The following is a 27,965-nucleotide window of genomic DNA, read 5'->3' as shown; positions in this document are numbered from 1 at the left end:
ACTTGGTATATCATTGTAAGAATATATATTTATTGTAAGTCAGTTGCCAACATACTTAATATTTTGAGTTTTGAACTTATACAATGGCGTCTTCAGTGGCAATTTCACTTTTGTGCCCGTTGAACTTATACAGGTGACTTCAGTCCGGGACGACACCGGTAATGGTTGGAAGTTGCAGGAACGGTCTGAGTTTTTGAGTGTCCGGCAGCTGCAATGTTGTTGGACTCCGGCAAATGATTATGTTGGTCCTCCATGTAAGTGGAAGGTTTCCGTTAGGAGTTATGCTTTTCAACACATTATCAGTGCCCATGTTCCTCTGATGTTCATATTTTGGTTTTCTTTTGTAGACATTTCCTGTAGTCTGTGGTCCAGTTGTAGCTGTTGCTAGGTGCCAAGTAGCTTTTATGGTGTATATTTCTTAAGATTTAGACAGTTTCTAATAATCTGAAACAAGTTCAATGGAATTTAGTAAGAATAATGTACATGTTTAAGTCATTTAAATAGAATGTTTAGAAGACAATTTTTTTGCTGTTTGTTATTTAATTTGGAGTGTGAGGGAAAAGAGGAGGTTAAAGGACAACTCCCTTTCCCTATTATTCGAGATATTTACCTGCTGTTAGTAGTAGAATTATTTGCATTCCAATTAGCATTTCTGAATAAATTTTAGTCATTCCTTTAGATTATCGAACGTTTATCACACTTATGTTAGTTTTCCATGATTTTGTAGTTGAATTAAGTGTTGTTTTATTAATTTGTAGCAATAAAAGCAGCAGATATTAGAATTTTGTAGGTAACGATGAATATTTTGTTGACATTTAGTTTTTTTAAAAGGCACAGACCACAGACAAAATAAGTTCAACGATGGGTACGTTCGGATGCGTGTTTTTTGTTCCAAGTTTGAGTCGTAACTTGAGCGGTTAAATAAACGCTCGTTTTGTGATGTTGGTATTTCTGTTTTATGTTTGGATTTATTTTAGGTTACGACGTGTTTTTTAGCGCCAGTTTTAAACTTAAACGTATCGCAACGTGCAGATTCGTTTAAGGGCGTTTGTTTTTTGTGAAAACTTGGATTTGGTTTTGTGGCGTATTCAAGGATTTAGAGATTGTTATTGGGTAAGTTTGAGGTGGAGGTTTTCTTTGGACGCAAGGTCCGGGTTTCTTTTGCTTTCACCTTGCCGCCAAAGTTAACGCCCTCGCTTACGCCATATCGTGTCACTCTTCGGTTGTTTCGTTTGAAGTGTTGAATATTGTGGTGAAAATATTCAATCACGACTTTTTGTATGGAACGTGGTGAACAGCAAAGTCTGTTTTCACTACTATTTTGTTTTGTGTGAGGGATGAAAGGGTTCCTGGAACAGTTCTCTGAAATGCGTGAAGTATGAAAGGGGCGACACAATCTGGTTCATTTTACGTTTGAGCGATCCTTGATACGACCTGTTTTTCGGATGGTTTCTTTTGCGGGTGCTTACCACACCCGAGCGTCGTGTTGGCGCGATTTTGGGGTCGACATGAGGTCCACACCCAGGAGTGGTGAGGTATGGCAGGGCGCGGTTGCACTGTCTACTTCTTGCATCCCCTTTTGGATGCGCTCCGTACCGGGTTCTTGCCTTTTGTGGTGTCGATCGGGTACTCGCTGGTGGGTACATTGTGTGTTCTGTGTGGCTTTTCCCATGCCATGGAGGCGGTGGGGTGGCGCACGGGTTTTTGGGGTATCGCCGCCAATCATGCCTGGCGTGCGATACATATTTTTTGGTGAGTCTCAACCAAACGGTGGAGGTCTCGGGCATGTTGCAACCTCAGAGTTGTGTAGGATTTTGTGATCCGGAGAGTTGGGTGGGAGTCTTTTGTTGCACCAACTCGAAGGTGCGTGACAGTTTGTTATGGTTTTTTTGTTACGTTTACGGAAGAGTTGGAAACAGCACAATGTTTCCAATTCAACCGCATGTCGGAAATGGGTTTTTTGTTAGTAAACTGTCACATTTATTTTGGATTATGGATTTATAATTATTTTCGGATTGGAATTTTATTTGGAATTGAATTATGAGCTTCTCAAGTTTATGACGTGTAAACTTGGAAGTGGGAATCATTTTTTTTTTTGATTTTATGTTGCCCGGTCTAGCGGAGATGTTTTAAGAATGCTGATCATCGGTCCTGGCGGTTGGTTTTGCGTTTGTCCAGCGCAACTGTGAAGTTGTGCTGGTAAAACCAAGGATATGGTTACTGGTTTGTTGGTTCATTTGGCAGTGGGGAATTTTCCGAATGGTTCGGATGCCACACTGGTTTTAGTGTTGCGTGGGTTCGAAATAATATAAAATTCAAAATTTAAGGATGTTTTAGAGGGATGGTTTTTTTGGTATGGTTTTGTGAGGTTGTAAGTTTTGGAATTTCTTTTGGCAATATTTCGTAACCTGCGGCATCACAGGTTTACTTTTGTGTGTTTCTCCCATACTCGTTATGGTCGAGGTGTGTTCGTTTCTTTTCTTATTTTTCATTTCTTTTGTGACACATTGTTAGTCTAGTCGCTGAGGACAGCGAGCGTTTTACCCTTGGTAAAACGCTACAGCAGGGAGAGGGGTATTGTGACATTGCACATTTTAGCTTAACAATTTAACAACGGCAGTTTTAAATTTGTCCCGAACGTAATTACTTTTTGCGCATAGCAAGGTCTTTATGTGATCTAGCAACTGGATCGATACTGGATGACAGTTCGATTATCCAATCAGAATCAGCTGTCAACAAAGGGTGTTGCCAGAATACAAATATGCACAATTTTCAGAATATTTAATTATTTAGAATTAACAATTTAAATGTAATTAATAAATCAGAAAATAGTCACTTTATTGTTGGAAAATTATATGGAATTTTGTGCACTAGGATTTTCAGTTGGTTGAAATTTATTTCTGCAGAGGACTGCTGAGGTGGTCATTTTAGATGTTATCCCCAAGCCTCTCAAGGTCGTTAGGGCTCCTGAGATCATTTCCTGCACTGGCTAGCTGTCTCCGGTCCTGTTCAGGCCTCCAGTGCCTGCTTTTATTTATCGAGTTTCATCTTCGATCCAAAAAGTGATCAGATTGATGGAGTGCTGGCGGTCAATCCTTGTGTAGCCTAAGGGCATTCTGGAGGAATATTTTCCCACCATGAATTTCTTCTGGTGGACTATGTGGAGGGAAGGGTCGTCAGAGCTGAGAAAATGAGCTCTCTCAAGTTCCAGCTGCTGACTGGGAACTATAACTAGAACTATAATTAAAACTATATTTACAATTACAATTACAACTAAATCTGTGTTTAGGCCTACTCCAGGTTATACTGGTTATACAGACATTCAAGTAATGTCTTCTTTATAAAGGGGGCCGGTTTGTCCGGCAACTCCAATTTTACCACAAGCGTCGAATGGTGCGATAGCTTGCTTCCGGGGTCGAGCCTATCCAGGCGAAGAAGATGCTCTCAACTTGCTGATGCGTCGGTTGCGGTGGTGCTTCATTGTGTCACAGCGCCTGGGGCGACCAGCTTCAGCTCGCAGAAGGAGGGCTTACACATTGTATTAGCGGTAACTTCTGGCTTGAAGGTTGGTGTCATTTTCTTTCTTCCTGGAAGGCAAGATTACTTAGTTTAGTTAAGAAGAATTCCTATTATCTATGTTGGCACTGATAACTAGGGACTAACAGAACTTAGGAACGCTTGTAAATCATTTAGAATTGAACTATTGCACGGCCCAGCTCTACCGTCTGGCAATACATATTAAGGTGCTAGCTTAAGCTTAGAATAATGATTTACTGGCTATAACTTGCTTTGTGTCCGTTAGACAATAAAATAGTGTGTCACAATCTAACCGTTTTCTTTCCACCCAATTAGAGTCCTGAAATCTTGAGGAAATCGTAGTGCACCTTATTAAGTACTTTTTTTTGCTTCTTTTTCGTGGCGGACGATCCGCCAAAGTTTTAAGACTCATTTTGTGTAAATTTATTGTCTGGTGCTTTCCCATACTTTCCCCCTTGCCGGGCTGGGAAAAGTCGACCATGACAGTATATTCAAATCAAGTATCAACTTTTGTCAAAGGAGTCAGACAGCTTGCTGAAGGATTCGTATAATCTTGCAAATTAGACAAATATCTGTAAATATAAAGTACCGTAATCATACCCACCAAATAAAAATAAAAAAAATTGTCCAGCTTTATCAATGTATGATTATGGACTTTCATCAAAATTTATTGAGAAGTTAAAATACTGAAATCTTTTAACTATTATGGAAAAATGGCGACAGTTGACAAACTAAATTTCTGTCAGGCTGGCCACATGTTTGGCATAGACATAGAAAAAATATAGACGGAGGGTAGCACGATCTAATTAACCTTATACCAAATTTTGAAAGACAGAAATACCTACCCTACCTGATCTTCAATCAGTACTGTATCTACCGCCGCCTTTTCTTTCGAACAACTCAATATGTTTATGAAAATTATACGTAAGTTTGTTCACTAGTTGGACATCAGTCATATATTTTCTAAGTGGAAAGTTGTGCTGTAATGACGTCACAGACGCGTCATCTAGGGGTTTCTACAATCTATGATGTTTAGATATCGTAAATGTCACTTGATAACATCATATGAAAATGAAATACTTACGAGTATATATAAATTATCATTTTCTTACCTTTTCACAGTCTTTGGCTAGAATTTTCTTTATTTATTTGTTTTCTAGCACGCAATTATTTTTTCTGCCTTCTCAAAGCTTTGTTCCCCATTGTTTCAATGACACGTGACCACGCGGAGAAAACTGACACAGGTCCATCCTCTGAAAGCGCCGCCGCGCGACTGAAGAGGCCATAAGTGCCATCGAAAATGTTTTCAATTTCAAAAAATTTTTCAAAAATTTTTTTTTTTTGCAAAAACAGGATTAGTAACAGGTCTTAAAATTGGGTTCATAGTTGTTCCATCTTTCCTTTGCGGATTTGGTAGTATTTGGTAAATATTATATTATTTTAATGACGCTACCGGCACAAACTCATCAGATTCGTCTAGATAATCGTATTACCTATATGTTGAAGTAAAAAAGAAGTCAAAAAAGTTTTTATCCCAGCTATGGGGACGATTTATTGTTTAAAGAAGAGGTAACTTTGGGATCATTTTCTATCGAGCGAAGTTGTAACATTCATGTTGTTCAACTCCATAACATACTCATCAGATGCTGAAATTTAACATATATCGTTTTCAGATTTTTCCATTGCGTTTTCCTATGTTTTTAACGGCTTCAAAAAACGAGTGCGCGCAGCGTCTACGGAAATATATCGCCTTAATGGCATCTAAACGAATACGTAAGTCGCGACCCTGCAACAACCGAGCTGGCGTCTCACCGGTGGTACAATGAGGAGTATTATGATAGTGCAATAGAAATTTCAGTATGGCTTTGTCAATGTTAACCCTCTCGTGCTTGGCTTTTTTAATTACACGTTTTATCAATTTTACCGCCCCCTCCACCGCCCCATTAGACGCTGGATGATAAGGAGCCGAAAAGGTATGACGTACACAATTTTTTTCTAAAAAGTCATTAAATTGCTTACTGGAAAATGGCGGGCCATTATCAGAGACTATTTGTTTTGGAATACCCCACCTTGACCAAGATTCCAATAGCTTGTTTATTACACTATCGGCGGTCGTACGTGCCATGCACGACACCTCAATCCATTTTGATCGTGCATCAATTGATACCATGTAGGTACGACCATCTAAAGGACCTAAAAAGTCAATGTGAACTCTTTCATAAGCCCGCGACGGCCAATGCCATGGCACCGGCGCGCTCGCCGGCGGCGCCGCGGCCACCGCCGCGCACGCCTCGCACGCGCGACACCGCGCCTCCACGGCCTCGTCCACTCCGGGCCACCACACGTAGCTCCGCGCCATGGCCTTGGTCTTCACGACGCCCATGTGAGGCTCGTGTAGCTCCCGCACCACTATCTCGCGGCACGCTTCCGGAATTACAACACGATGACCCCACATGACACAATCGAGTTCTAAATATAGTTCTTTCTGCCTATTGAAATAAGGTTGCATTTCCTTAATGTCCGAACTGTCCGGCCAACCGTTTTTTATGTAATTGACTACTCTACCTAACAATGGATCTTTTGCTGTCTTCAAAAGAATATCATTACAGTCTAAAAAGAACATATCGGACGCAAAATGCAAGTAAGACTGCTCCGGGGGATCGAATTCCTTACTTTGCCCTATTGGTAGACGCGACAGCGCGTCTGCGCAATTTTCCGCTGAGTTTACATACTGAATGTCAAAATCATAAGCCATTAACAATAATGCCCATCGCTGCATTCGACTCGAAGTCATGCTGGGTACGCCAGTTTGCGGACCAAAAATACTTATTAAGGGCTTATGGTCAGTTACTAAGGTAAACCTCTTGCCATATAAATACTGATGAAATTTTTGAGTCGAATAAACAATCGCGAGCGCCTCTCGATGTATCTGCGAATAATTTTGTTCAGCGGCATTGAGTTTCCTTGATATATATGCCACTGGCCGCTCCCGCCCCCGCCCGTCGGGCTGGCTGAGCACGCCAGCGACCCCGCGCGGGCTGGCGTCACAAGTTAGCGTCACGTGATTGTTGGGGTCAAAGTGCGCAAGTATCCGCTTTCCTATCAACAAGGATTTTATTTTTTTAAAAGCCTCCTCGCAACTTGTGGTCCAATGCCACCGCGCACCCTTCTTAAGTAAGCTATGTATTGGGTGTAAAATATCGCTCGCGTTAGGGATGAATTTAGAATAGAAATTAACCATACCTAAAAATGAGCGCACCTCCGTCACACACGATGGTGGCGGCATTTTTTCTACCGCCGCGACTTTGTTAGGATCCGGTTTTATCCCGTCTTTACTAACGACAAATCCTAAATAACAGACCTCTTCGGCAAGAAACGTGCATTTGGATTTCTTTAATTTCAAACCTAAATCTTTTAACTTTTTTAATACAGCCTCTAACGTAGCTAAATGAGCCTTCCGAGTTTTCCCGAATATCAAAATGTCGTCACAAAAACTTTGAGCGTTAGGAATATCCCTCACTATTGACTCACTAATTCTACAAAATATTCCCGAACTTGATGATAAGCCATACGGAAGTCTATTGTATTTGAAAAGCCCTCGGTGAGTATTAATAACTGTTAACATTTTTGACTCCTCCGATAAGCAAATCTGATTATACGCCTGCGACAAGTCTATTTTAGTAAATAACTCCCCCCCTGATAAATTGGCAAATAATTCCTCAACTTTAGGCAATGGATACCTATCTACCATAAGAACCGGATTAAGCGTCACTTTAAAGTCAGCGCACACTCTCAACCCTCCATCCTTCTTAGTTACCGGAACCAGGGGCGTCGCCCAGTCGGCGCAGTCCACGGGCTCGATGACGCCGCTCCGCAGCATGGCGTCCAGCTCGGCGTCGACGCGGCCTCGCAGCGCGAAGGGCAGCGGCCGCGCGCGCCGGTACACCGGCGCCGCCCCTCGCGCACGCGCAGCGTCGCCGTCCCACCGTTGTAGCACCCGAGCCCCCCATCGAAAACTTCTTTATATCTGTCGAGAATTACATTTAAATCGCTATTAATACTGCTAACGGAATTGACATTGCTGACAGGGCTACGCTTCATTATAGGTATCTCCACTCGTAACTCGGCTAACCACTCTCTGCCTAGTAAACTGGTTTCGCCATTTTTTACAACATATAAATCTAAATTCTTTGTTATTGTACCATAGGCTACGGAAACTGTTATTACACCATATGTTTTCATTTAAGTACGGTCCAGAAATCTAAATACACTTTTAGGTTTTTTTAATGTCTCATTTTTAAAATATAAATCGTACGTTTCTTTACTAATAAATGAGGCAGCCGCGCCCGTATCAATTTCCATCATTAATTGTTGTCCATTAACACAAATAGGTACACTCACCGGCTTGTACTGGCTTAACGAAACTCTGTATAACGCTTCCTCCTCTTCCTCTGACTCGTCTGTTTCCTCTTCGCTATTTCCTCCGGTAGTAAAAATAGGCCCGTGGTCGGCCGCCATTGCGCCCTCGGGCCGCTTTTTCATTGTAAGACAGCCTTTTGGGGCACACCCGGCGCAAATGCCCCTGCACCCGACACATACTACATATGTATTCCTTAAATTTGCACGTAGAAAAACAATGATCTGTGGCGCCACAGGCAGTACAATGCGTTGCACCGCCTATACTTCCAGATGTTTCCCGCGCACTAAAACCTGTTTCCTTCTGCTGGCGCTGCGCTGGCGGCCGCCGGCCGGCCCCGCGCCCCGCGCCGCCCCCCGCGCTGGCCACTACGCGATGCACCGCTCCCGCGGGCTCCCCGGAGGCTCGACCGCCGCCGCCGCCCGTCATGATTGCAGCATCACGCTCTGCCGCCTCCAACGAACACGCCAAGGTCACCGCCTTGGCATACGTTAAATCTTCTTCCGCAAACAGCCGTTGCCGTATAACGTCCCCACTCACGCCGCATACAAATTGGTCCCTAAGGTTGTCCGCTAAATTGTCTTTAAAATCACAAGTTCGCGCCAACTTCTTTAGCTCCGCCATATATTGCGATATAGACTCGCCCGCCGCTTGCCTTCTAAGCCGAAAACGATATCGCTCCGCCATTATGGACGGCTTCGGTTTTAAATGACCTTGCACTAACGCTACTAACTCCGTGAAAGATAACTCCGACGGTTTTTTAGGACTCGCTAAATTTGTCATTAACTCGTAACACCGATCACCAACCACAGCAATTAACGTCGATAATTGTTTATCACTGTCCACAGAATTAGCTTTAAAGTACATTTCGAGTCGTTCACAGTACAAGTCCCAATTGCCATTCTCAATGTCGAACTCGCGAATTTTGCCGATAGACATATTTTATACTGTTTTGCACGCGTTTCACTAGCTATTATTGCGATAAATAGCCTTTTCACTTGTTCACCGTCGTCGCCAATGAGATATCTGATTAAAACAACGGGAGTACGTTAACACAGCTGATGCTTTATTCCAGACTGAAGGTATATCTACAATATTATGAGTACCCACATATACATAACACTCACAAGAGTCTTTTATAACTGAGGACGCCGCACAAAAGCTTCGTTTACGACGTACCTCAGTCAGTGGGCAAATTACGGGAGTTGAAGAGATGAAGAGTAAACTGAAATATGTAACAGAAATAGAGTTCTCATCAAGAATCGAGATTAAGATGAAGATGAAAGCAACTACATACGTTGTACGCAACATCACCGGCATTATACCGGAGCATAAAGTGAAGACAGAAAACTGGAAACACGTCGAGAAGTTGAGCCTCGCAGATCCAACATGTCACACGCCAGGTCACATCGACTTGCTTTTGGGAGTCGAAATTTGGAGCGAAATTGTTAAACCTGGAGTGATCAAAGGCCCCTCAGGAACACCTATAGCACAAAATACTCACCTGGGGTGGATAGTTTGCGGAGATGTGAGGACAGAGCACACTGCCACAAAACACATCGTCAGCATGCATCTCAATGTTGATCTTAACAACATGCTGAAGAAGTTCTGGGAGTTAGAGACTATAGAAGAAGGAAATAATACACTAACTTCAGACGAGAAGAAGGCAGAAGACGTTTATGAGAAGACACACAAAAGAAAAGAAGATGGTCGTTACGTGGTCAGGTTGCCATTTAGAGAAGAACCACCTGTGTTACCACGTGACTCGCGAGAGATAGCAGTCAAGAGATGGATGTCGCTAGAAAGAAGATTGGATAAAAATCCTAAGTTGAAAAAGGATTACAACGACGTCTTACAAGAGTATCTAGATCTAAAACACATGAAGAAGGTAGAAGAGGAAGAAAGACCTGAGAATTGCGTGTACCTCCCTCATCACTCTGTTATAAGGGAGGACAAAGAAACTACCCGAGTAAGAGTCGTGTTTCATGCGTCATGTGCTGGAACTAATGGAGTTACTCTAAACGAGGCCTTGCTCATAGGTCCTACCTTGCAAGAAGATTTACGAGATATACTGCTACGATGGAGGACACACAAAATTGCATACGTCGCTGACATCATTAAAATGTATCGACAAATTGAAGTTAATGAGGCAGACACGGATTATCAAAGAATCGTTTGGAGGCCTGATGCTCAAAAACCGATAGAAGATTATAAACTACTTACCGTCACCTTCGGGACCTCTTGCGCTCCCTACTTGGCCATCAAAACATTACGCCAAGTTGCGATAGATGAGGGTCAAGAGTATCCTGAAGCCCAGCGCATTATACTACAAGATTTCTACATGGACGACGTTCTATCGGGGCACGAGACAGAAGAGCAAGCTAAAAGAAATCAAAAAGAAATAACGGCAATTCTCAAAAAGGGTGGGTTTGAACTTCAAAAGTGGAGTTCAAATAGCGAAGTATTCATGCAAGAGATTGAACCTGTGAAGAGATCACCAAAGTCCCAAAGAGAAGTAGATGGAAGAGACAGTATTAAAACTTTGGGTATAATTTGGAACACTAAAGAAGATACATTACAAATAACGAATAACTTGAAAAACTTACCTGATCAACCCGTCACGAAGAGGAATGTTTTAGCAGATATAGCTTCATTATTTGATCCTATGGGTTGGCTGGCCCCTGCAGTAGTCGTCGCTAAAATATTCATGCAAAAATTATGGCGATTGGGGGTTGATTGGGATGAAGAACTCAAAGATGACGTGAAGAAAGAGTGGCTCAAGTTTAGACAAGAGATTCCTGCTTTGACAGAAGTCAAGATTGATCGCTGGATATTTACCAATGGAGACAAACGCTCGATTGAAATTCATGGCTTCGCTGATGCCTCGTCCAGTGCTTACGCCGCTGTAATATACGTTCGAGCTATTGACACAGACGGGCAAGTACAAGTATCGCTACTTACGGCTAAGACGAAAACTGCCCCTCTGAAACCGGTAATATCCATGCCTAGACTGGAGATGTGCGCAGCTGTTCTGCTGTGTAGACTTCTGAAACATGTTATAAACATATTAAAGATTGACAGACGCCAAGTCTTTGCTTGGTCAGATTCACAAGTTGTGCTAGCCTGGATAAAAGGTGAACCAGGTCGATGGACTCCTTTTGTGAAAAATAGAGTAACTGAAATAAAGAAAATGGACGAAATAAACGGATGGTATTATGTAAATACTAAACACAACCCAGCAGACCCAGCATCGCGAGGAGTGATGCCAAAAAAGCTCTTGACGAATACCCTCTGGTGGAATGGTCCGGCGTTTCTCAAGGAGCCAGCCATAGAACTGCCCGGAATCGAAGTACCTGAAACAGACTTAGAATGTAGAAAAAACATAAAAACATTAGTTACAACAAATAAAGAAACTGAAGAAGATTTGATACTTACCTTGATAACTAAATACTCGTCGCTTGGGAAACTGGTGAGGATAATCGCATACTGTCGTAGATGGATGCTGAACCTGAAAAGAAAGAGAGAAAATAAAGATCACTTACCAACTTACCTGACGACTGAAGAGAGAGATGAAGCACTAACCATTTGCTTGCGACGATCCCAAGAAATAGAATTTCAAGAAGAAATTAAAGATTTAAAGAGTAAGAGACAGCTGAAAAGAAAAAGTCGATTGTTGTCACTCGCCCCCTTTTTAGATCCAAAGGGTGTGTTGAGAGTAGGCGGCCGACTGCGCCATGCTGATTTAGAAGCTCAACAGAAGCACCCCATTATATTGACGAAAGACAATGCTCTGTTACCTCTTCTTCTGGCAGAAGCACACAGCAGCACTCTTCATGGGGGTCCCCAGCTAATGGTGATGTACCTTAGATCAAAATACTGGTTAATCAACACGACTAATAAAATAAAGAAATATGTACGCACCTGCATCGTTTGTATCCGGCAAAGAGGAGAAACCAGCAATCAGCTCATGGGAGATCTGCCTTCTATAAGAGTAAAACCTGCAAAGCCTTTCCTGATCAGCGGAATTGATTTTGCGGGACCGATAAACGTGCGGATGAGCAAAGGCCGTGGAGCAAAATCCACCAAAGCGTACATATCTCTCTTTGTATGCATGGTGACTAGAGCGTTCCATATCGAGCTCGTGAGCAGTTTAAGCACAGAGGCGTTTCTAGCAGCTTTAAGACGATTCGTAGCTAGACGTGGACGATGCGCAGAGATGTGGAGCGATCATGGCACAAATTTTATTGGAGCCAAGAAGGACTTGATAGCCATGTGGCGCCAAGGGCAAGCGAGAATCCCAGATGAGTTTGCAGCTCAATTAGACCATATGAGGATCAAATGGAAGTATATCCCTCCTGCAGCTCCAAATTTCGGAGGTATATGGGAGGCCGGCGTGAAATCCATCAAGTATCACATGAAAAGGGTTATCGGCAATTCCACCCTCACTTTCGAAGAAATGGCGACGTCACTTACTCAGATTGAAGGGTGCCTTAATTCTAGGCCCTTATACCCACTCAATGATGACCCAGACTCCCTGCAGCCTTTAACTCCAGGACACTTTCTGACCACTGAACAGATTGTTAGTATTCCTGATGATGACTATTCAGACTCTAAGATTCACCAGCTATCTAGATGGCAATTAACACAAAAGATGTTACAAGATTTCTGGAGACAGTGGCAAAAGGAATTTTTAACTCGCCTTCAACAACGTCCTAAATGGAACAGAGTAACCAAAGATCTGGACCTCGGCGATCTGGTATTGGTTAAAGACCAACGACTCCCGCCTGGAAGCTGGCCGATGGGTCGCATCATAGGGAAACATCCCGGCCCTGATGGCTTGACTCGGACTTATGATATAAGGACAATTTCTGGTGTTATACAAAGATCTATAACTAAACTTTGTGTTTTACCTTGTGTAAAGGACTCCGTCCTTTCCGGGGAGTATGTTCAAGTTAATTAGTATGTTTTGTTCTTTACGCCATCTACCACGACCGTATATTAACTATCTTGTCCTAATACTCTTAATTTTGCATGTAAACATTGTGAACCTATCGATCTTATGTAATTAAAACTCATCACTTCGGATAGATGGCGTTACGGGTCTCAAAAATCATAATGTATAGTTGTTTACTTGAATAAATTGTCTTGCACTATCTATCTGCATGAACGGTGCGTTTTTAATTCTACAGTACAGCTATCAACTTGAAATTTGGAATAGTTGTGAACATTGTGAACCTCTACAAATAGAACATATAATTTTTTTTAATTTATTAATTTTAATTGTAGAACATGGCCAAAATGAAAGGGGGGCAAACTGTAAATTTCAAGTTACTAGGTCAAGTGGGGTATCGTTAGAAAGAGCTCAAATTGAACGTAAATAAACTATTTTTTAAAAAATTTTTGTTGTGGAAAAAAAAGAATTTTGAAGGAAAATGTAAAAAAAAATACCGTCCCCCCCCTTATCTGCGAAGTTTACCAACGAAAAATTATGAAAATTTTAGGAAACATTTGTTTTATGCTAAATATTACAGGAAAAATATAATCGTGTTTGTATCTTGAAAACCTTTTTTTAATTCACAAAAAACTTTTCAGATTTTTACTTTTAATTTACCCACCTTTGCGGATGTATATAGTACTTCAAATTAATACGAGATGTTACGTAAATCAAATTCTTTCCAATAAAGTAAAAATTGTTTAAATCGGTTAACATTATAAAGAATAATCCCTGAAAAACCAACATACTAATATGGTCGCGCAAATTAGTTAGCGAATTCACCGAGAGATGGCGCTATACACAATAATGCTCATTAGTACCTATACTTTTGTCTTCTAGTCAAGTCGTTAGAGGTATGTGAAAACGTGAGATTATTTTAACTGGGGAGTTTGAAAGTTTGTACGGAACCCTCGGTGGGCGATTCCGACTCGCACTTGACCGGTTTTTTTAAATTTGTTTTAGAATAACGTCCCTTTTATTCGAAAACTTTTTTACAAACCTATTTAAGTGTAGAGAAAAAAGTTTTGTACCGAACCGAACTTATCCAACGACTATAAGGTAACGGGCCCAATCATGGACAGTTTAAGATGAAATTTTGCCTATTTTCGATATTTCACTGAAACATGTAAAAATTCTACCGCTAAACGTGTTAAAACTTGAATGTCTTATCTTTCTTTTACATTTCCAGCGCATTGCAGAATAGATACTCCTATTGGTTTCTTCATAATTAACAAATTAAAGCAAGGTGCTTTTTCTCCAATCATGGACGGCAGTTCTCCAGTAATGGATCCCCCATTATGAACGGTGAAATAAGTTTAAAAATTTACATTTAAAGCAAACTAATACTCAATGAGACAATTTTATATACCCCAAATAAAATTAGTTTGGGTTATTTTAACATAGGATTGTTTCTTGTAAATTTTGGTTTTTGTAAATTGTTCCTTGTCCACGGAACGGAGGTACGCAGTTTTCCGGGTCCAGTTATGGACACTCGCAAAATAACACAATTTCTTTATATCTTTGGAGTAACAAACTAGTATGTTTTATACCTTATCTCATGGTTAATACAGTAAGTAAAACTCATTCAAGTTTACACCGAATATTATTTTTAGGGTTCCGTACCTCAAAAGGAAAAAACGGAACCCTTATAGGATCACTTTGTTGTCCGTCTGTCCGTCCGTCCGTCCGTCTGTCAAGACCCTTTTTCTCAGGAACGCGTGGAGGTATGAAGCTGAAATTTATATCAATTACTCAGGTCTACTGTCCCTTGAAGCTGTGAAAAAATCAAACTTCTAAGCCAACGCAATCAAAAGATACAGCCGTTTATGCCGCAAATTTTCGACACTTGCAAGGGAATCAAAATTCAAAACCTACAGGGTGCTTCCCGTGAACTCAGAATCTTGAAATTTGGTACGAAGCAACGTCTTATAGCATAAATAAAGGAAAAATTACGAAAACCATAAATTTTTAGTTACATCACATAATATATTTTTTTTTAATAATTTTAACCTTACTACCCATTTCCTCATAAACGCGTAGAGGTATTAAATTGAAATTCATACCAAATACTCAGGTCTATAATACCTTTAAGCTGTAACAAAATCAAACTTCTATGTCAACGCAATCAAAAGAAACAGCAATTTAAGCTGCATATTTTGAAACTCGCAAGTACTCGCAAGGGAATCAAAACCTAAAGGGTACTTCCAGTCGACCTAGAATCTTGAAATTTGGCATGAAGCAACGTTTTATAGCACACATAAAGGAAAAATTCCGAAAACCTTAGGTTTGTACGGAACCCTCGGTGCGCGAGTCCGACTCGCACTTGGCCGGTTTTTTTTTATTAATTTATACACGAACTCTACTCTCTTAGCAACCTTATTTAATGAGAATTTTTACTAATATTTTTTTTCAGTAAACTGATGACTTTTATCTAGCCGCCAAATCCTTCAGAAATAACCGAATTAAATGAAACGTCAAAATTAAGCAGCTCTATTACTCTTGTTTATGGTACAATGCCGTAAATTTTTAGGAACTAATTTCAAATTATTATTTTTAAGGATTTGTCCATAATGGTATCACCGTCCATTATGGGGTATTTTACATTATACCAAGAACCATTTAATACAGGACCAGCAGAGTCCATACTAAATACCGTACCCCAGCTGGCAGCCGTCAATCTATGTCGCTAGATGTCACTAAGAGTGTCATTTGAATAAAAATGTCGTTATTTAACACGTTCACTGCGGAGCCGGATTTTGTGAACTCGCTCTCAGTGCGTTACAACCCATGAGAGTCCTGTATTGAGCTTTCTCTCTGTGCGGTACAAGTCAATTACAGCTTGTAAGGAGGGTTTCATATTTTACCTAAAATACCTTTACCAGATACACATTTATTAAATTTTATTGAAACAATATTTAGTCTAATAACTAATCTACACAATACTGTCTTCGCCGAAGTTGATGACTGTTCGTTTAGATTTTATAGACGAATTAATTAACAGGTCAAAATTGACTTGTGCCGCACAGCCAGAACGGGCACAGGTAAAAATGTCGATGATTTAGTAGTGATGAGGAAAATAAACGAACTAATATATCGATCCAATTCTTACTTTCTTTACCTTTAATGTAACCAGATTTTTATATACAACCAAAACTTTTAACTTTGCTCTTAACATTATTTAAAAAACGATTTTTAGAAATTTTAGTAAATATTTTGCATCAAGCAATTTGAACTTTTTACAATATATTTTTACGTAATAATATTTAGCAAAATATAAAAGCGTTTTGCGTATAAAAGCGTTATATTGTATTTAACGAATTTCATTTAAAACAATCGAAACACATTTTTTCACCACAAAATAACGTGTGGATTGATAATATGGTAACAACACTAATGCATTTTGCACTTTGCTCCAGTGCTATACAAGGTCGTGCGTAACAGGTCATTAAAGGCCCTGTTCCGCACTGAATAACAAAAGTCTAAGACTGGTGCGAACAGGACATATGTGACCTGTTTATTAATTTATATCCTGTCAAATAGAGTGTAAAATGATAAATATAAACGTATACTTGACTATATAAAAATAATAAAATATAACAATGATATGGGCTTCGCACCAGGGTAAAGTTGCGCATTTCTGTCGCCGCACCAGGGGGAAGTCCAGAACAGGGTCAGAATGACCTGTTTCGCAGTGAACGTGTTAAAAAAAACCGGCCAAGAGCGTGTCGGGCCACGCTCAGTGTAGGGTTCCGTAGTTTTCTGTATTTTTCTCAAAAACTACTGAACCTATCAAGTTCAAAACAATTTTCCTAGAAAGTATTTATAAAGTTCTACTTTTGTCATTTTTTTCATATTTTTTAAACATATGGTTCAAAAGTTAGAGAGGGGGGGGGGGGGGACGCGCATTTTTTTCCTTTAGGAGCGATTATTTACGAAAATATTAATATTATCAAAAAGCGATCTTAGTAAACCCTTATTCATTTTTAATACCTATCCAACAATATATCACACGTTGGGGTTGGAATGAAAAAAATATCAGCCCCCACTTTACATGTAGGGGGGGTACCCTAATAAAACATTTTTTTCCATTTTTTATTTTTGCACTTTGTTGGCGTGATTGATATACATATTGGTACCAAATTTCAGCTTTCTAGTGCTAACGGTTACTGAGATTATCCGCGGACGGACGGACGGACGGACGGACGGACGGACGGACGCACGGACGGACAGACAGACAGACATGGCGAAACTATAAGGGTTCCTAGTTGACTACGGAACCCTAAAAATACGCACGCGGTAGTTCAACGGCATTACAAATGATACAGTAAAAAGTATATAGATATCATGTTGACAATCAATCTCCGTCTCGCTCGCACCAATCCTATATTTGTACGAGTGCGACCGAAACGAGTTGAGTATTATTTAAAGATTTTTGAATGTGCAAAATCCATGAAGAATAGAAATAAAGGAGCAACCTCTTTAAGTATCAGAAGTGCACATATAAAAGAAAAGATAGGTGGCGCTGCAATCGCAGGTGCATAAGGGTTTGACAATCTCTTTGCCTTCTCGGTAGTGAGTGACCCCGCCTACGGAGCAAGGGGTCCCGGGTTCAAATCCTGGTGAGACCTTTATTATTTTTTTTCTACTAATATTTTTCTTGAATTATTTTATTTTTTTAATGTCCAAAAATATTTTTTTGTTTTGTTACAACTTTTTTAAATTTCATTTGCAAGACTTACAACATTACTGAAGAATCCTAAGATGGGGCAAACAATGTAAAAGGGCTTAAGTTAACATTTGTATGAATAAAACAATAAATAAACACAAATAAAATACACAAAAAGAAAATAAATGTATAAAAAAAAAAACAGAAAGATCGCTGTCAGAATTGAACCCGAGAACATCTGCGTACGAAGCCAGCGCACTACCACGGGACTACGTCTTGACTTGCTCAGTCTGACGAAATTAGCCTAGAGAAAAGAACGTCTAATGTCATCTCACATCGCTGATCATTGAGCGAGACATGCGCTCCAAGCGGAGATATTTGTAACTGCAATTATAAAGGCTCAGCCGGTCATTTTTGCGACTGTTCTACTTCGACAGACTTTCCTCCTTATCTCTAGTCTCCCTGGCAAAATCTTATTGGTAGTTGTCACAAAAACCTACTTTTTCCATAAAGCCTGGTTTCCACATATGCGGAATCGAGCGGCGTCGAGTCGAGTTTTCATCTTATACATTTGAATGCTATTCGACGCATCATGAGAAATGCAAAATACGAAAGTATAGCTATTAGTAAACTACGTAATAATTTATGGCAGAAGGTCCTTTAAGTATTAGGGACTGAATAAATTAACCGACTTGGTATTACAGGGATCTCAACTCTTTTTTACGCCAGAAGAACTGTGTTGAAGGACCAGCGATTACGTAGTTCCTGACGAACTATTGTAATATAAAATAAAATAAAACGGAAAAATAAAATTATGGTAATTGATGCGTGCCGAACTTACTGCTGTTGTTTTCTCGACAGTTCAGCGGGCGGCCACCCTTTCGAATATTTACTTGGTTCACTCTTTCTTGTGTACACTCGCGAATCGTTATTTATTTAATTAATAATTATAACTTTATTCGTCGTTGCGGATATTTTTTCACATTGACATCGAATGTCTTTTAGTTTAGCAGATTGACGTATTTTCTTATATTTTTTAAGAAGGTCGGCAAAAAGGCGGGTGACACAACAAATAAAAATGAGGTTGAACCTATCATAAGGAAGAGCGAACGGGATGGACGATATGAATGATAATGAATGAAAAGGGCGCGAACAAACTGAGTTGCGAAGACTTGGTGTTTTTACAAGTTTTGTTTTTGATGGGATACAGTATCTATTGTCTTAGTCCGTTTTTATCCGATCCGATATCGGATGTCGGAAGGATTTAAATGGAAAAACCGGCCAAGAGCGTGTCGGGCCACGCTCAGTGTAGGGTTCCGTAGTTTTCCGTATTTTTCTCAAAAACTACTGAACCTATCAAGTTCAAAATAATTTTCCTAGAAAGTCCTTATAAAGTTCTACTTTTGTGATTTTTTTCATATTTTTTAAACTTATGGTTCAAAAGTTAGAGGGGACGCACATTTTTTTCCTTTAGGAGCGATTATTTCCGAAAATATTAACATTATCAAAAAATGATCTTAGTAAACCCTTATTCATTTTTAAATACCTGCCCAACAATATATCACACGTTAGGGTTGGAATGAAAAAAAATATCAAACCCCACTTTACATGTAGGGGGGGGCAAACTAATAAAATATTTTTTTCCAATTTTTATTTTTGCACTTTGCTGGCGTGATTGATATACATATTGGTACCAAATTTCAGCTTTCTAGTGCTAACGGTTACTAAGATTATCCGCGGACGGACGGACGGACGGACAGAAAGACATGGCGAAACTATAAGGGTTCCTAGTTGACTACGGAACCCTAAAAACAAGTAAAAATATAGGTGAAATTATGTTTTTTTCAACTCCCGGGTTGCAAAACAATGCCATCTAGTTTTGAACCAAAAATTGAGCTTTTTTTAGGGGTACGCTTTTTTGTATGGGCTATGTCAGTCCAGTATTAAATGGTTCTTGATTATACTAATATAATATAGCAATACCCATGACGAATTTGTGTCAAATGTCAGATTCCAAATTGAACATTAATTTTGAAATCAGCAGCCCCGAAACCTAATTTACGACACTCCCATGACGACACAAAAGTTAGGAAAAAATGGGTTCTGTAATGAAATTAATGATAATTATACTAATGGTTAAGATGTGAACTTAAAATATAGCTTTTTTGGCTCACCTTAACTATAAACTGAAATAGACCTACCATAACTACTTATCTTATCTTATCTTAAATCTGCGGGGGCCCTTACGGATACACTTCGACCCATCGGGATCTTTTGTGCAATTACCCCCTACGATCCTAAGATCCTTCAGCTATTCAGGAGCTTCTCGACCATCTCCACGTATCGGATGATGAGGCTCATGGGTAGCTCTCTGAAGTCCTTCGGTGCCAGGTAGCCTGCTCCAAAGTTCTTCATTCTTTGTCTGGCGAGGGCGTGACATTCACACATTAAATGTCTGACGGTCTCTTCCTCTTCGCCACACATGCGACAATCAGTGTTGTCGGCGTGTCCCATCTTGGCCAAAATTCCTTTGACCCCGTAATGGCCTGTGAACACCCCCGTTATAATTTGGAGTTGTCTTTTGCCTAGCTTCCCTAGCTTTTTGCTCCATCCAGAGTCTACCCTCTGCATAAAGAGCTTTGAATGCTTCAGACCAACCAGGGCATCCCACTCTTTTTGGTGACTAGCCTTTGTTTGGTCTTTCATAGCCATTCTGATGGTTCCTTGTGAAAGGCCCACATAAGGTTCCGGACCTATGAAGTTGTCTTCAGATCCGGCCTTGGCAAGTTCATCAGCGTTTTCATTGCCAATGAAGCCTTCGTGCCCCGGTATCCATACCAGTTGCACCTTGTTTTGCCTTCCAAGCTTGTTAAGAGCTTGGATGCCGTTTAATACCAGTCTAGAGGTAACTCTGGGCGATGTGAAGGCTTTGAGTGCCGCTTGACTGTCGCTGAGTATATAGATAGTCTTACCTTGGATTTGTCTAACTATATTCTCATGTACACAGGCAATTATTGCATATGTCTCGGCTTGGAAGACCGTGGCATAATTGCCCATGCTGATACTACCACTGTAGTCATTTGCATAAATGCCTGCGCCCGTACCAGATGCCATCTTGGACCCGTCTGTATACCAGATGATGGTGTTGTCATCAGGGGTGGGTGTCTCCAGACCCTCCTTCCATTCGGCTCTAGTATGGACTTTGGTTTTGAAGTTTTTGTGGAAGATGAATTTCGGTTGCATTTTGTCGCAGCCCATACTCATCAGCCTTCCCATAGAATTGTTGTATTCCATGCTTGTGTGTTTAGTCTTCGGCATGCTATCGCTCCAGAGGCCTGTTAAAGCCAGCCGGTGTAGCGATTTCAGTGCCTCAGACTGTATCACTAGATGTAGCGGCGGGAGATCCAATAGTACCTCCAATGCTGCTGTTGGCGTCGTTCTGAACGCACCCGTTATAGCCATGCATGCTGTCCTTTGTACCTTCATGAGGACATCCTTGCATGTGCTCAGTAATGTCCTTGGCCACCAGGCCAGGCTTCCGTACAGGATTATAGGTCTCACCATCATGGTGTAGATCCACCTTAGTACCTTTGGGTTTAAACCCCATGTTTTGCCGTAAGCTGACCTACACATTCCAAACACTCTAAGTGCCTTGGCTGTGGTCAGTTCGACGTGTCTTTTCCAGTTCAGTTCTTTGTCTAGTGTTACCCCTAGATATTTCACTTCATTGGAAAGTTCAAGTACCCTTCCATAGAGCCTTAGTTGCTCCATGCCAGTAAGGGCCCTTTTCCTGGTAAACGGTACTACCACTGTTTTGCCTGGATTAATGGAGAGTTGTTGGTGGTTACACCACCTCTCCACTTGCCTCAGTGCTGTATTCATGATTTCTGACACCGTTCCCGGGAATTTCCCGTTTATGAGTATCACTAAATCATCTGCATAACCCACTGTATATACTGGGCCCCTATTTAGTTCTTCCAAAAGTGAGTTCACTACCAGGCTCCATAGAGTCGGAGAGAGAACCCCACCTTGTGGACAACCTTTTGTTGCTGTGGCTAGTAATTCTTCCCCCATGAGGGAGGACTTAATTAGCCGGCTGTTCAACATATTACCTATCCAGCGGCAGATGGTAGGTTCTATGCCATGTTTGAGTGCAGCATTATTGATTGCACCATATGTGGTGCGATCAAAGGCACCTTCGACATCCAGAAATGCAGCAAGACATAGTTCTTTGTTTTCTATGGCCTGCTCCGCTCTAGTTGTCACCAGGTGTAGTGCTGTCTCCGTGGACTTGCCCGGCTGGTATGCACATTGCAAGCGGTGTAGTGGATGTCTCTTGAGCGGACCATCCCTGATGTGTCTGTCCACCAGTTTCTCCAAAGTTTTAAGGAGAAATGATGATAGACTTATGGGCCTATATGATTTGGCTTCTGTGTAATCCTCTTTGCCTGGTTTGGGCAAGTATGTTACCTTTACTAACCTCCATGCACGTGGTACATGTCCGAAGGCAATACACGCTTTGTACAGTCTACTCAAGTGGGGTATAAGTACGTTAGCGCCTTCTCGTAGTAGTATGGGGTAGATTCCATCTGGCCCCGGGGCTTTATATGGCTGAAATGTCGATAATGCCCATTGTATTTTGTTGTGGTCTACTACCTTTTTCGACGTGTCCCAATTATGCCTGGTCGTGCGAGTGCACTGTTCCGTAACACTAATTGGTTCATCGTCTGGTACACTCTGATTTATTATCGAGCCTGGAAAATGTGTGGCACACATCACCTTGAGGGTCTCTAGCCCCGTTTCAGTCATTCCACCATCACTCCTTCTAATAGAGGTGAGTGGGACTGACTTCGTTGTGGCTAGTGCCTTCGTGAGTCTCATGCCTTCCGGAATGGAACCGATTTGATCGCAGTGGTTTTTCCACGCTTTCCTTTTCGCTTTCCTCACTGCCTTGCTATACTCTGTGAGTTTTCGCGCGTAGAGCTCAAAATCATTACTTCTTTTGGCATCGTTGAAGACAGCCCTAGTTTCTTTCCTGAGTTTTGCTATCTCCGGATTCCACCAGGGTACCTTCTTCGCCAGGATTTTCTTTTCCGGGCAGTTATTTGTCCAAGCCGTATGGACGGCTTGCCCTATTTTGTCAGCTTCAAGTTCTATGTCAATAATAGAGTTTAGCTTACCATTGGGGTTTCCCAGGTCCGCCTTAAGGTCATCCTTGAACGATAACCAGTTGGTATTCCTGGGATTCCGTTTTAGTATAACTTCTACTTTGATTTTAGTGGTATACCTAAAGCATATATATCTATGGTCCGATAAAGAAATCTCCCCAGAGACATGCCATGAACTAACTTTATTACTTGCGTTGTTGGACGCTAGCGTTATATCAATGACCTCACCTCGCCTAGCATTGACGAATGTCGGCTCATTGCCTTTATTTAAGAGTTGTAGTGAAGAGCTTACCAGGAATTCCAGTACCTTCTCTCCTCTTCTGTTGACATCCGAGCTTCCCCAGATGACGTGGTGTGCGTTCGCATCGCAGCCGATGATCAGGTCAGTGTTCGCCCGGCTGCCGTAGTCAGCAAGATCCCGCAGTTGTGTGGTGATGGGATCCGCCGCCTCGTAGGGAAGGTAGGCTGATGAGATGACTAGTGCCTTACCCCCCTTTATTCAGGATCTTGACCGTGGTCAGATCCCTGGAACAGAAAGCATTTAGAAGCATAGCATCAATGCCGGTTTTAACATAAATACATGTCCTCATATTACTCTCGGGGCAGATACACAGTATCGTCCCGCCAGTACCATTTAAGCCTCTTATCTCTCCCTTGTAAATATATGGTTCTTGAATAAGAGCAATGTCGAACTTGTCGCTTTTTAGCTGCCTAGCCAGAAGGGCAGTGGCGGCCTTATTGTGTTGTAAGTTTATTTGTACACACCTTAGCCCCTCCATTACGGCGGTTAGTGTTTGGCGGTGCTGAGATCAGCGGCCGCCTCCTGGACCGTGTTGTCGCAGGACATGGGCGAAGTGGTGCCCTCCAGGTAGAGTTCCTCCAGACCGCGCAGGTCCTCCGAGCCCGCCACCGATAGGATCGGTGACGACTCTCGGGTCCAGCGCAGCCCGGCGAAACTCTCCCCGACTAGCACCACTTCCCCCGCCTCTGACCGGTCCCGAGCCACCTCCGCAGGAGCGCCAGGCGGCGCGTCCCGCTCCGGGGCCTCCCCCGTCGCCGCCCCCGCGGCGCCCGCAGCCTCATTGGCCACCGAGTCCCCCTCCCCCCCGTCCGCGCCGGGCTCCACCCCAGCCTCTTCATGCTCACGCTCCTTCCCCGTCTCCAGGAGCTTGAAGTGGCTGGTGTCGAGCCCCGAGTGAAGAACATAGCCGGCCTCCCTGATGACGTCAGCTGACACCTGGTCCATCAGAACGATGCGCCTGGTGTTCAGCTCCGACATCACGGTGCCGACCACCTTCCACTCGTCGGTGCGGAGTTTAGGGTTGCGCCTCTGCATCACCCGCAGAGCCAGCGACACGTCCTGGCTGCCATCGATCGCCGTACGCCAGGCCATCTTGACCGGCTTCGGCAGATCTTTAGCAGCCACGACTTTCAGGCGCCGCCCGCCGATCTCTCCTCTTCCGATCACCGAGCGGAGCCATCCCACTGCGTCGCTTCCTCCGCAGGTGATGTGAAGCGCACCCCCGTGACAGCACCTAGTGTGATGTCGGGCATAGGATCGGCCGCCTCGTCCAAAGCTACGAGCAGGACGCTCACTATGGCCGACCTATGCTCCAACATCACCTTTTCCCCAGGAAAGGCCACTGGGACGATAGCCATCTTCTCGCTCGCCGCTACCTCAGCAAACGTCCCCCCACCCTCGTTCGCTTGTGGTCGCCAGCGAGCAGAGAAGAGTCGCCACTGGCCCCCAGTGACCTCTTGTTAGGCTGCCTCCCCGCCCCACTAGTGGAGGGTCCGGCCCCCACTTGCGCGTCCCTATTCTCCCGCGCCTTCGCACGCCTCTTCTGCCTCCTGGTTGGGGCTACTCCTCCACCCGATTGCGCATCCGCACCCTGGGGTGCAGTAGCGTCGTCTATGGCGCCCGGAGCCGCCCCACCAGAATTTGGAAGCGGTGCGTCCCTCCCGCAGTTGGCCGTTGCTCCGCGGCCAATCCCCCCAGCACCAGCGCTAGTCGGCTCCCCGAGGGGTGCTTGCTTTGCGCCCCCACTCTTCAACCCTAAGGGAAGAGACGGGTTGGTGCTGTTGGGATGGCCAGCTCCGCCGTGGCCCCTACGCTTCGCCCCGTCCTTGCGGACGTCCACGTGTTGCCGCTGCCAACGCTCGTGGATCTGTCACAGACAGCCCCACTATTCGCTGGTGCAGCAACCTTTGCGCTATGCGCCTTCGCCTCATCCCGTACGGGTACGGCGTCCCCTCCCCCCGTCGTTATAGGTACATTAGTATCCATACAAACATTGAAAAATTTTCAGCAAACTGGCTCCCCACCCACCACGGAGCCACACATTTGGAATGCATTGAAGCATTAGGGCTACCAAGTCTGCTATAGTAATCCAGGATGCGTTGTCTGTGAATCCGCACGGTGCCAAAACCCTGGTCAGCTCCTCAGCCGACGCAGTGAATCGTGCTCCGCCGATTACAGACCCCTACACCCCAGAGAACTAACCTTGTGGCCATCTGACTGGACACGGCAGCCGATTGATCCTAGCTGGCTAGACTATAAGACCGCCCGTGTGAGATGAATATGGAGCCAAAGGAGCTTCGCCTAACAGGGATAACGACCGCAGACCCCTGCTTCGCCTAGACTCCCAGGATCTCCTTCTCCACCCGTACGGGTCCCCGCGCACGGCACAAACACGCGGGTGGCATTCTACCGCCTCCCATCCTTCTTTGTGGATGGGAAGCCCGCTGCGACATGCCACGTCATCGCCTACGGCTGATTATACGGGATATGGATCGTTGTTTGCCATCATCACCCCACCCCTACAGACTCGTCCTCATGAAGAAGTCGAGCCTATAGCGATGTCGCCATGCTGGCAAACATTGCGACCCATCTGAGGGATATGGATAGGTTGGGATTACACTAAGGGTGTTTTACAATGGTTCACTCACTTGGCCCAGTTGGAGATGCAGTCATCCGGATGACAACACCTACTTCCGGTCCTTGTGTCCGCTCCCTTGCAAAACTCGCCCTACGATGGTTCAACTGGTTGTTTCCGTTCTTACCTGTTTCTACGGTAGAACCAGGCAGTTAACAGGCAGTAACCTCGGGAAGGAGCACAACCAGTTTTGCCTCGGGGATCTCTGCAACCTGTGCTACTCCCGAGACCATCCACCATGCCAGCTACCGGACAGGTAGCTGACATAGAGACAGACCCACCGCAAGAAGCGACCGGTCGCAAATTATCACTTGCACATGGACCCGCCTCCGCCCTACCACCATAACTACTTACATAATTTGCTAACTGCCGGACAAGCGCTTGACGAGCAGCGCGACCCAGCTGCAGCTCTTTGTTTAGCCAACACCTGTCAGGAGCCATTGCCAAATAAATATCAGCATTCTGCTGACGGGCGTCAAACTCCGCCGCTAATCTCTGCTCCTGCTGCTGCTCCTGTTCTTCGTGTCGGTTCAGCGGAGGCAGTTCACAATTCGCTTTGTTAGCTATATTGTCAAGCACACAACACGTTTTAACGATCTTAGCTGCCGCTGCTGGCTTGTAGTGCAGTTTCTCCATTGACGACAAACACTACCAACTGATTTTTAGTCGCCCAAAACACCGCTCTATACAGTTGCGGGCTCGAACTTGTAAAGCGGTATAACGAGCTTCTGGAGATCCTACAGGTGCATCCAAAAGTCAGTGCATCCATCAGTAGTGTTTGCCTCTGTGGGTAAGCTGAATCACCTGAAAGAATATAAAAATGTATGATACTATACACTGGAGTGCTGAGCGGTCGACTCCCGGCCGATTTCAAAAGTCCCCGAGTGCTGAGCGGTCGACTCCCGGCCGATTTGAAATGTCCGCAAGTGCCATGGCGCCGGGAGTCGACCGAATGGTCATTGCGTATTTGGCGGGAAAATTAAACGTTTGCGCGCGCACCTAAGCTACAAAAACTTTAACAATAGATAGCGGAAAACACAATAATTAATTGTCGCATCAAAAATAATTACCTGTAATATAAATATTATTAGAAAATCCTTATTTTAAAAGCGCCAGGCAACAGGGCCTTTGCTAAAAATTTGATGTTAAACAAATTGTGTTTTTATGTGTGTATTTCTATACAAAATTGTATACGGATTTAAATATAATGTGCCTGGGTAAGTACTAAACAGTTTACAATAGTTTAACCGTAAATTTGATTGTTTTCACTTATTGATTTGGCATTTTATTTCAAATAATCGAGTGATGAATAGGTTTGGCCCGAGGAATTGGGCGTTTATTTAGATATATCTAGTACTAATAACCTAAAAAAACACTTTAATCGTTAGGTTAACTATTTGATAACCAAAGTTTATAATCTTTATACTGAAAACTCGATAATTTTTCATCACCGAGACACAATATTCAAGGTCACGACCGTGGCCATTTTATTCAATTTTCGATGTGGATAAAATGTGCGTAATAATTTAGACGAATTTTGTCCCATTTGTATGTCGTTTTCTATTAAAAAATGTCACTACTAAGACATTGTTATTTAATGTAGCTTTGAAACCCCCAAAATTTTAATTAAACCACTTTAAGAACTTGGTATTATATGAAAGAATGTACGAAGGTCATCTTCATCTATCTACCTACTTTAGCTTTCGCATGCCTTATTTTTCAACTCATTTATTTTTGAAAATCGGAACTTTTGTTACTTAAGCCTGTGATAATACATATATCTTAAGAGGCTCTACAAAACGAGTATATAATTTCAAACATATAATTGATAAATAATAACAAAACAAGATTTCAAAGTTACCTCAGTTTTTTTACGAGACGGATTTCATACCCAATTTTAATACGCCCTTAATATGTAAAATCTCAATGCAAAAGTGTAATTTTATTACCTTTTCTGATGTATATCCATGTATATGTTTGTAAAAAAAGTGTTTTTCTTAAGAGTAGTGCTTTTTTCTGTACTTTTTAGTCTGTTTTATACAAGAATCCGGATTATTTTTCGTTGGCTTAGGTTAAAATGAGGATTTGCTAATTACTTACATATCGACAGCAAATGTTTGTCAGTGTAATTAAAAGCCTATTTTATACACATTATAGCGTCAAACTTTTTATATACAACTTTCATACAAAAATAAGAAACAATCATTAAATTTGTATCTCCCGCCAATATCTCGCTGATCACCGTTCA

General features: G+C 42.6%; 2 protein-coding genes and 1 long non-coding RNA gene across 4 annotated transcripts in view; 1 reads left to right on the top strand and 2 right to left on the bottom strand.

Moving 5' to 3' along the window:
• The window catches only part of LOC125233956, a 41,289-nt gene extending 14,756 nt beyond the window's left edge, over positions 1 to 26,533 (bottom strand). For both annotated transcript variants that reach the window (XR_007177908.1, XM_048140128.1), the window contains exon 1: positions 26,072 to 26,533. Coding sequence is in view for 1 of the 2 variants with exons in the window: in XM_048140128.1 (XP_047996085.1) it covers positions 26,072 to 26,353 (282 nt within the window). In the remaining variant the exon portion in view is untranslated. The remainder of the gene's footprint in view (positions 1 to 26,071) is intronic.
• The window catches only part of LOC125233957 (integral membrane protein DGCR2/IDD-like), a 146,406-nt gene that overhangs the window by 81,634 nt on the left and 36,807 nt on the right, over positions 1 to 27,965 (top strand). The window lies entirely within an intron of this gene.
• LOC125233958 lies at positions 9 to 4,010 on the bottom strand. Its single transcript, XR_007177909.1, has 2 exons — positions 611 to 4,010; positions 9 to 444 (listed from the first exon to the last, which is right to left on the bottom strand). It is a non-coding gene; the product is annotated as an uncharacterized LOC125233958 (long non-coding RNA).

This window comes from Leguminivora glycinivorella, chromosome 15, assembly GCF_023078275.1.
Source record: "Leguminivora glycinivorella isolate SPB_JAAS2020 chromosome 15, LegGlyc_1.1, whole genome shotgun sequence".
Lineage (NCBI taxonomy): Eukaryota > Metazoa > Arthropoda > Insecta > Lepidoptera > Tortricidae > Leguminivora > Leguminivora glycinivorella.
Note: the sequence above shows the minus strand (reverse complement) of the source record. Positions and strands in the feature narration are given on the sequence as shown.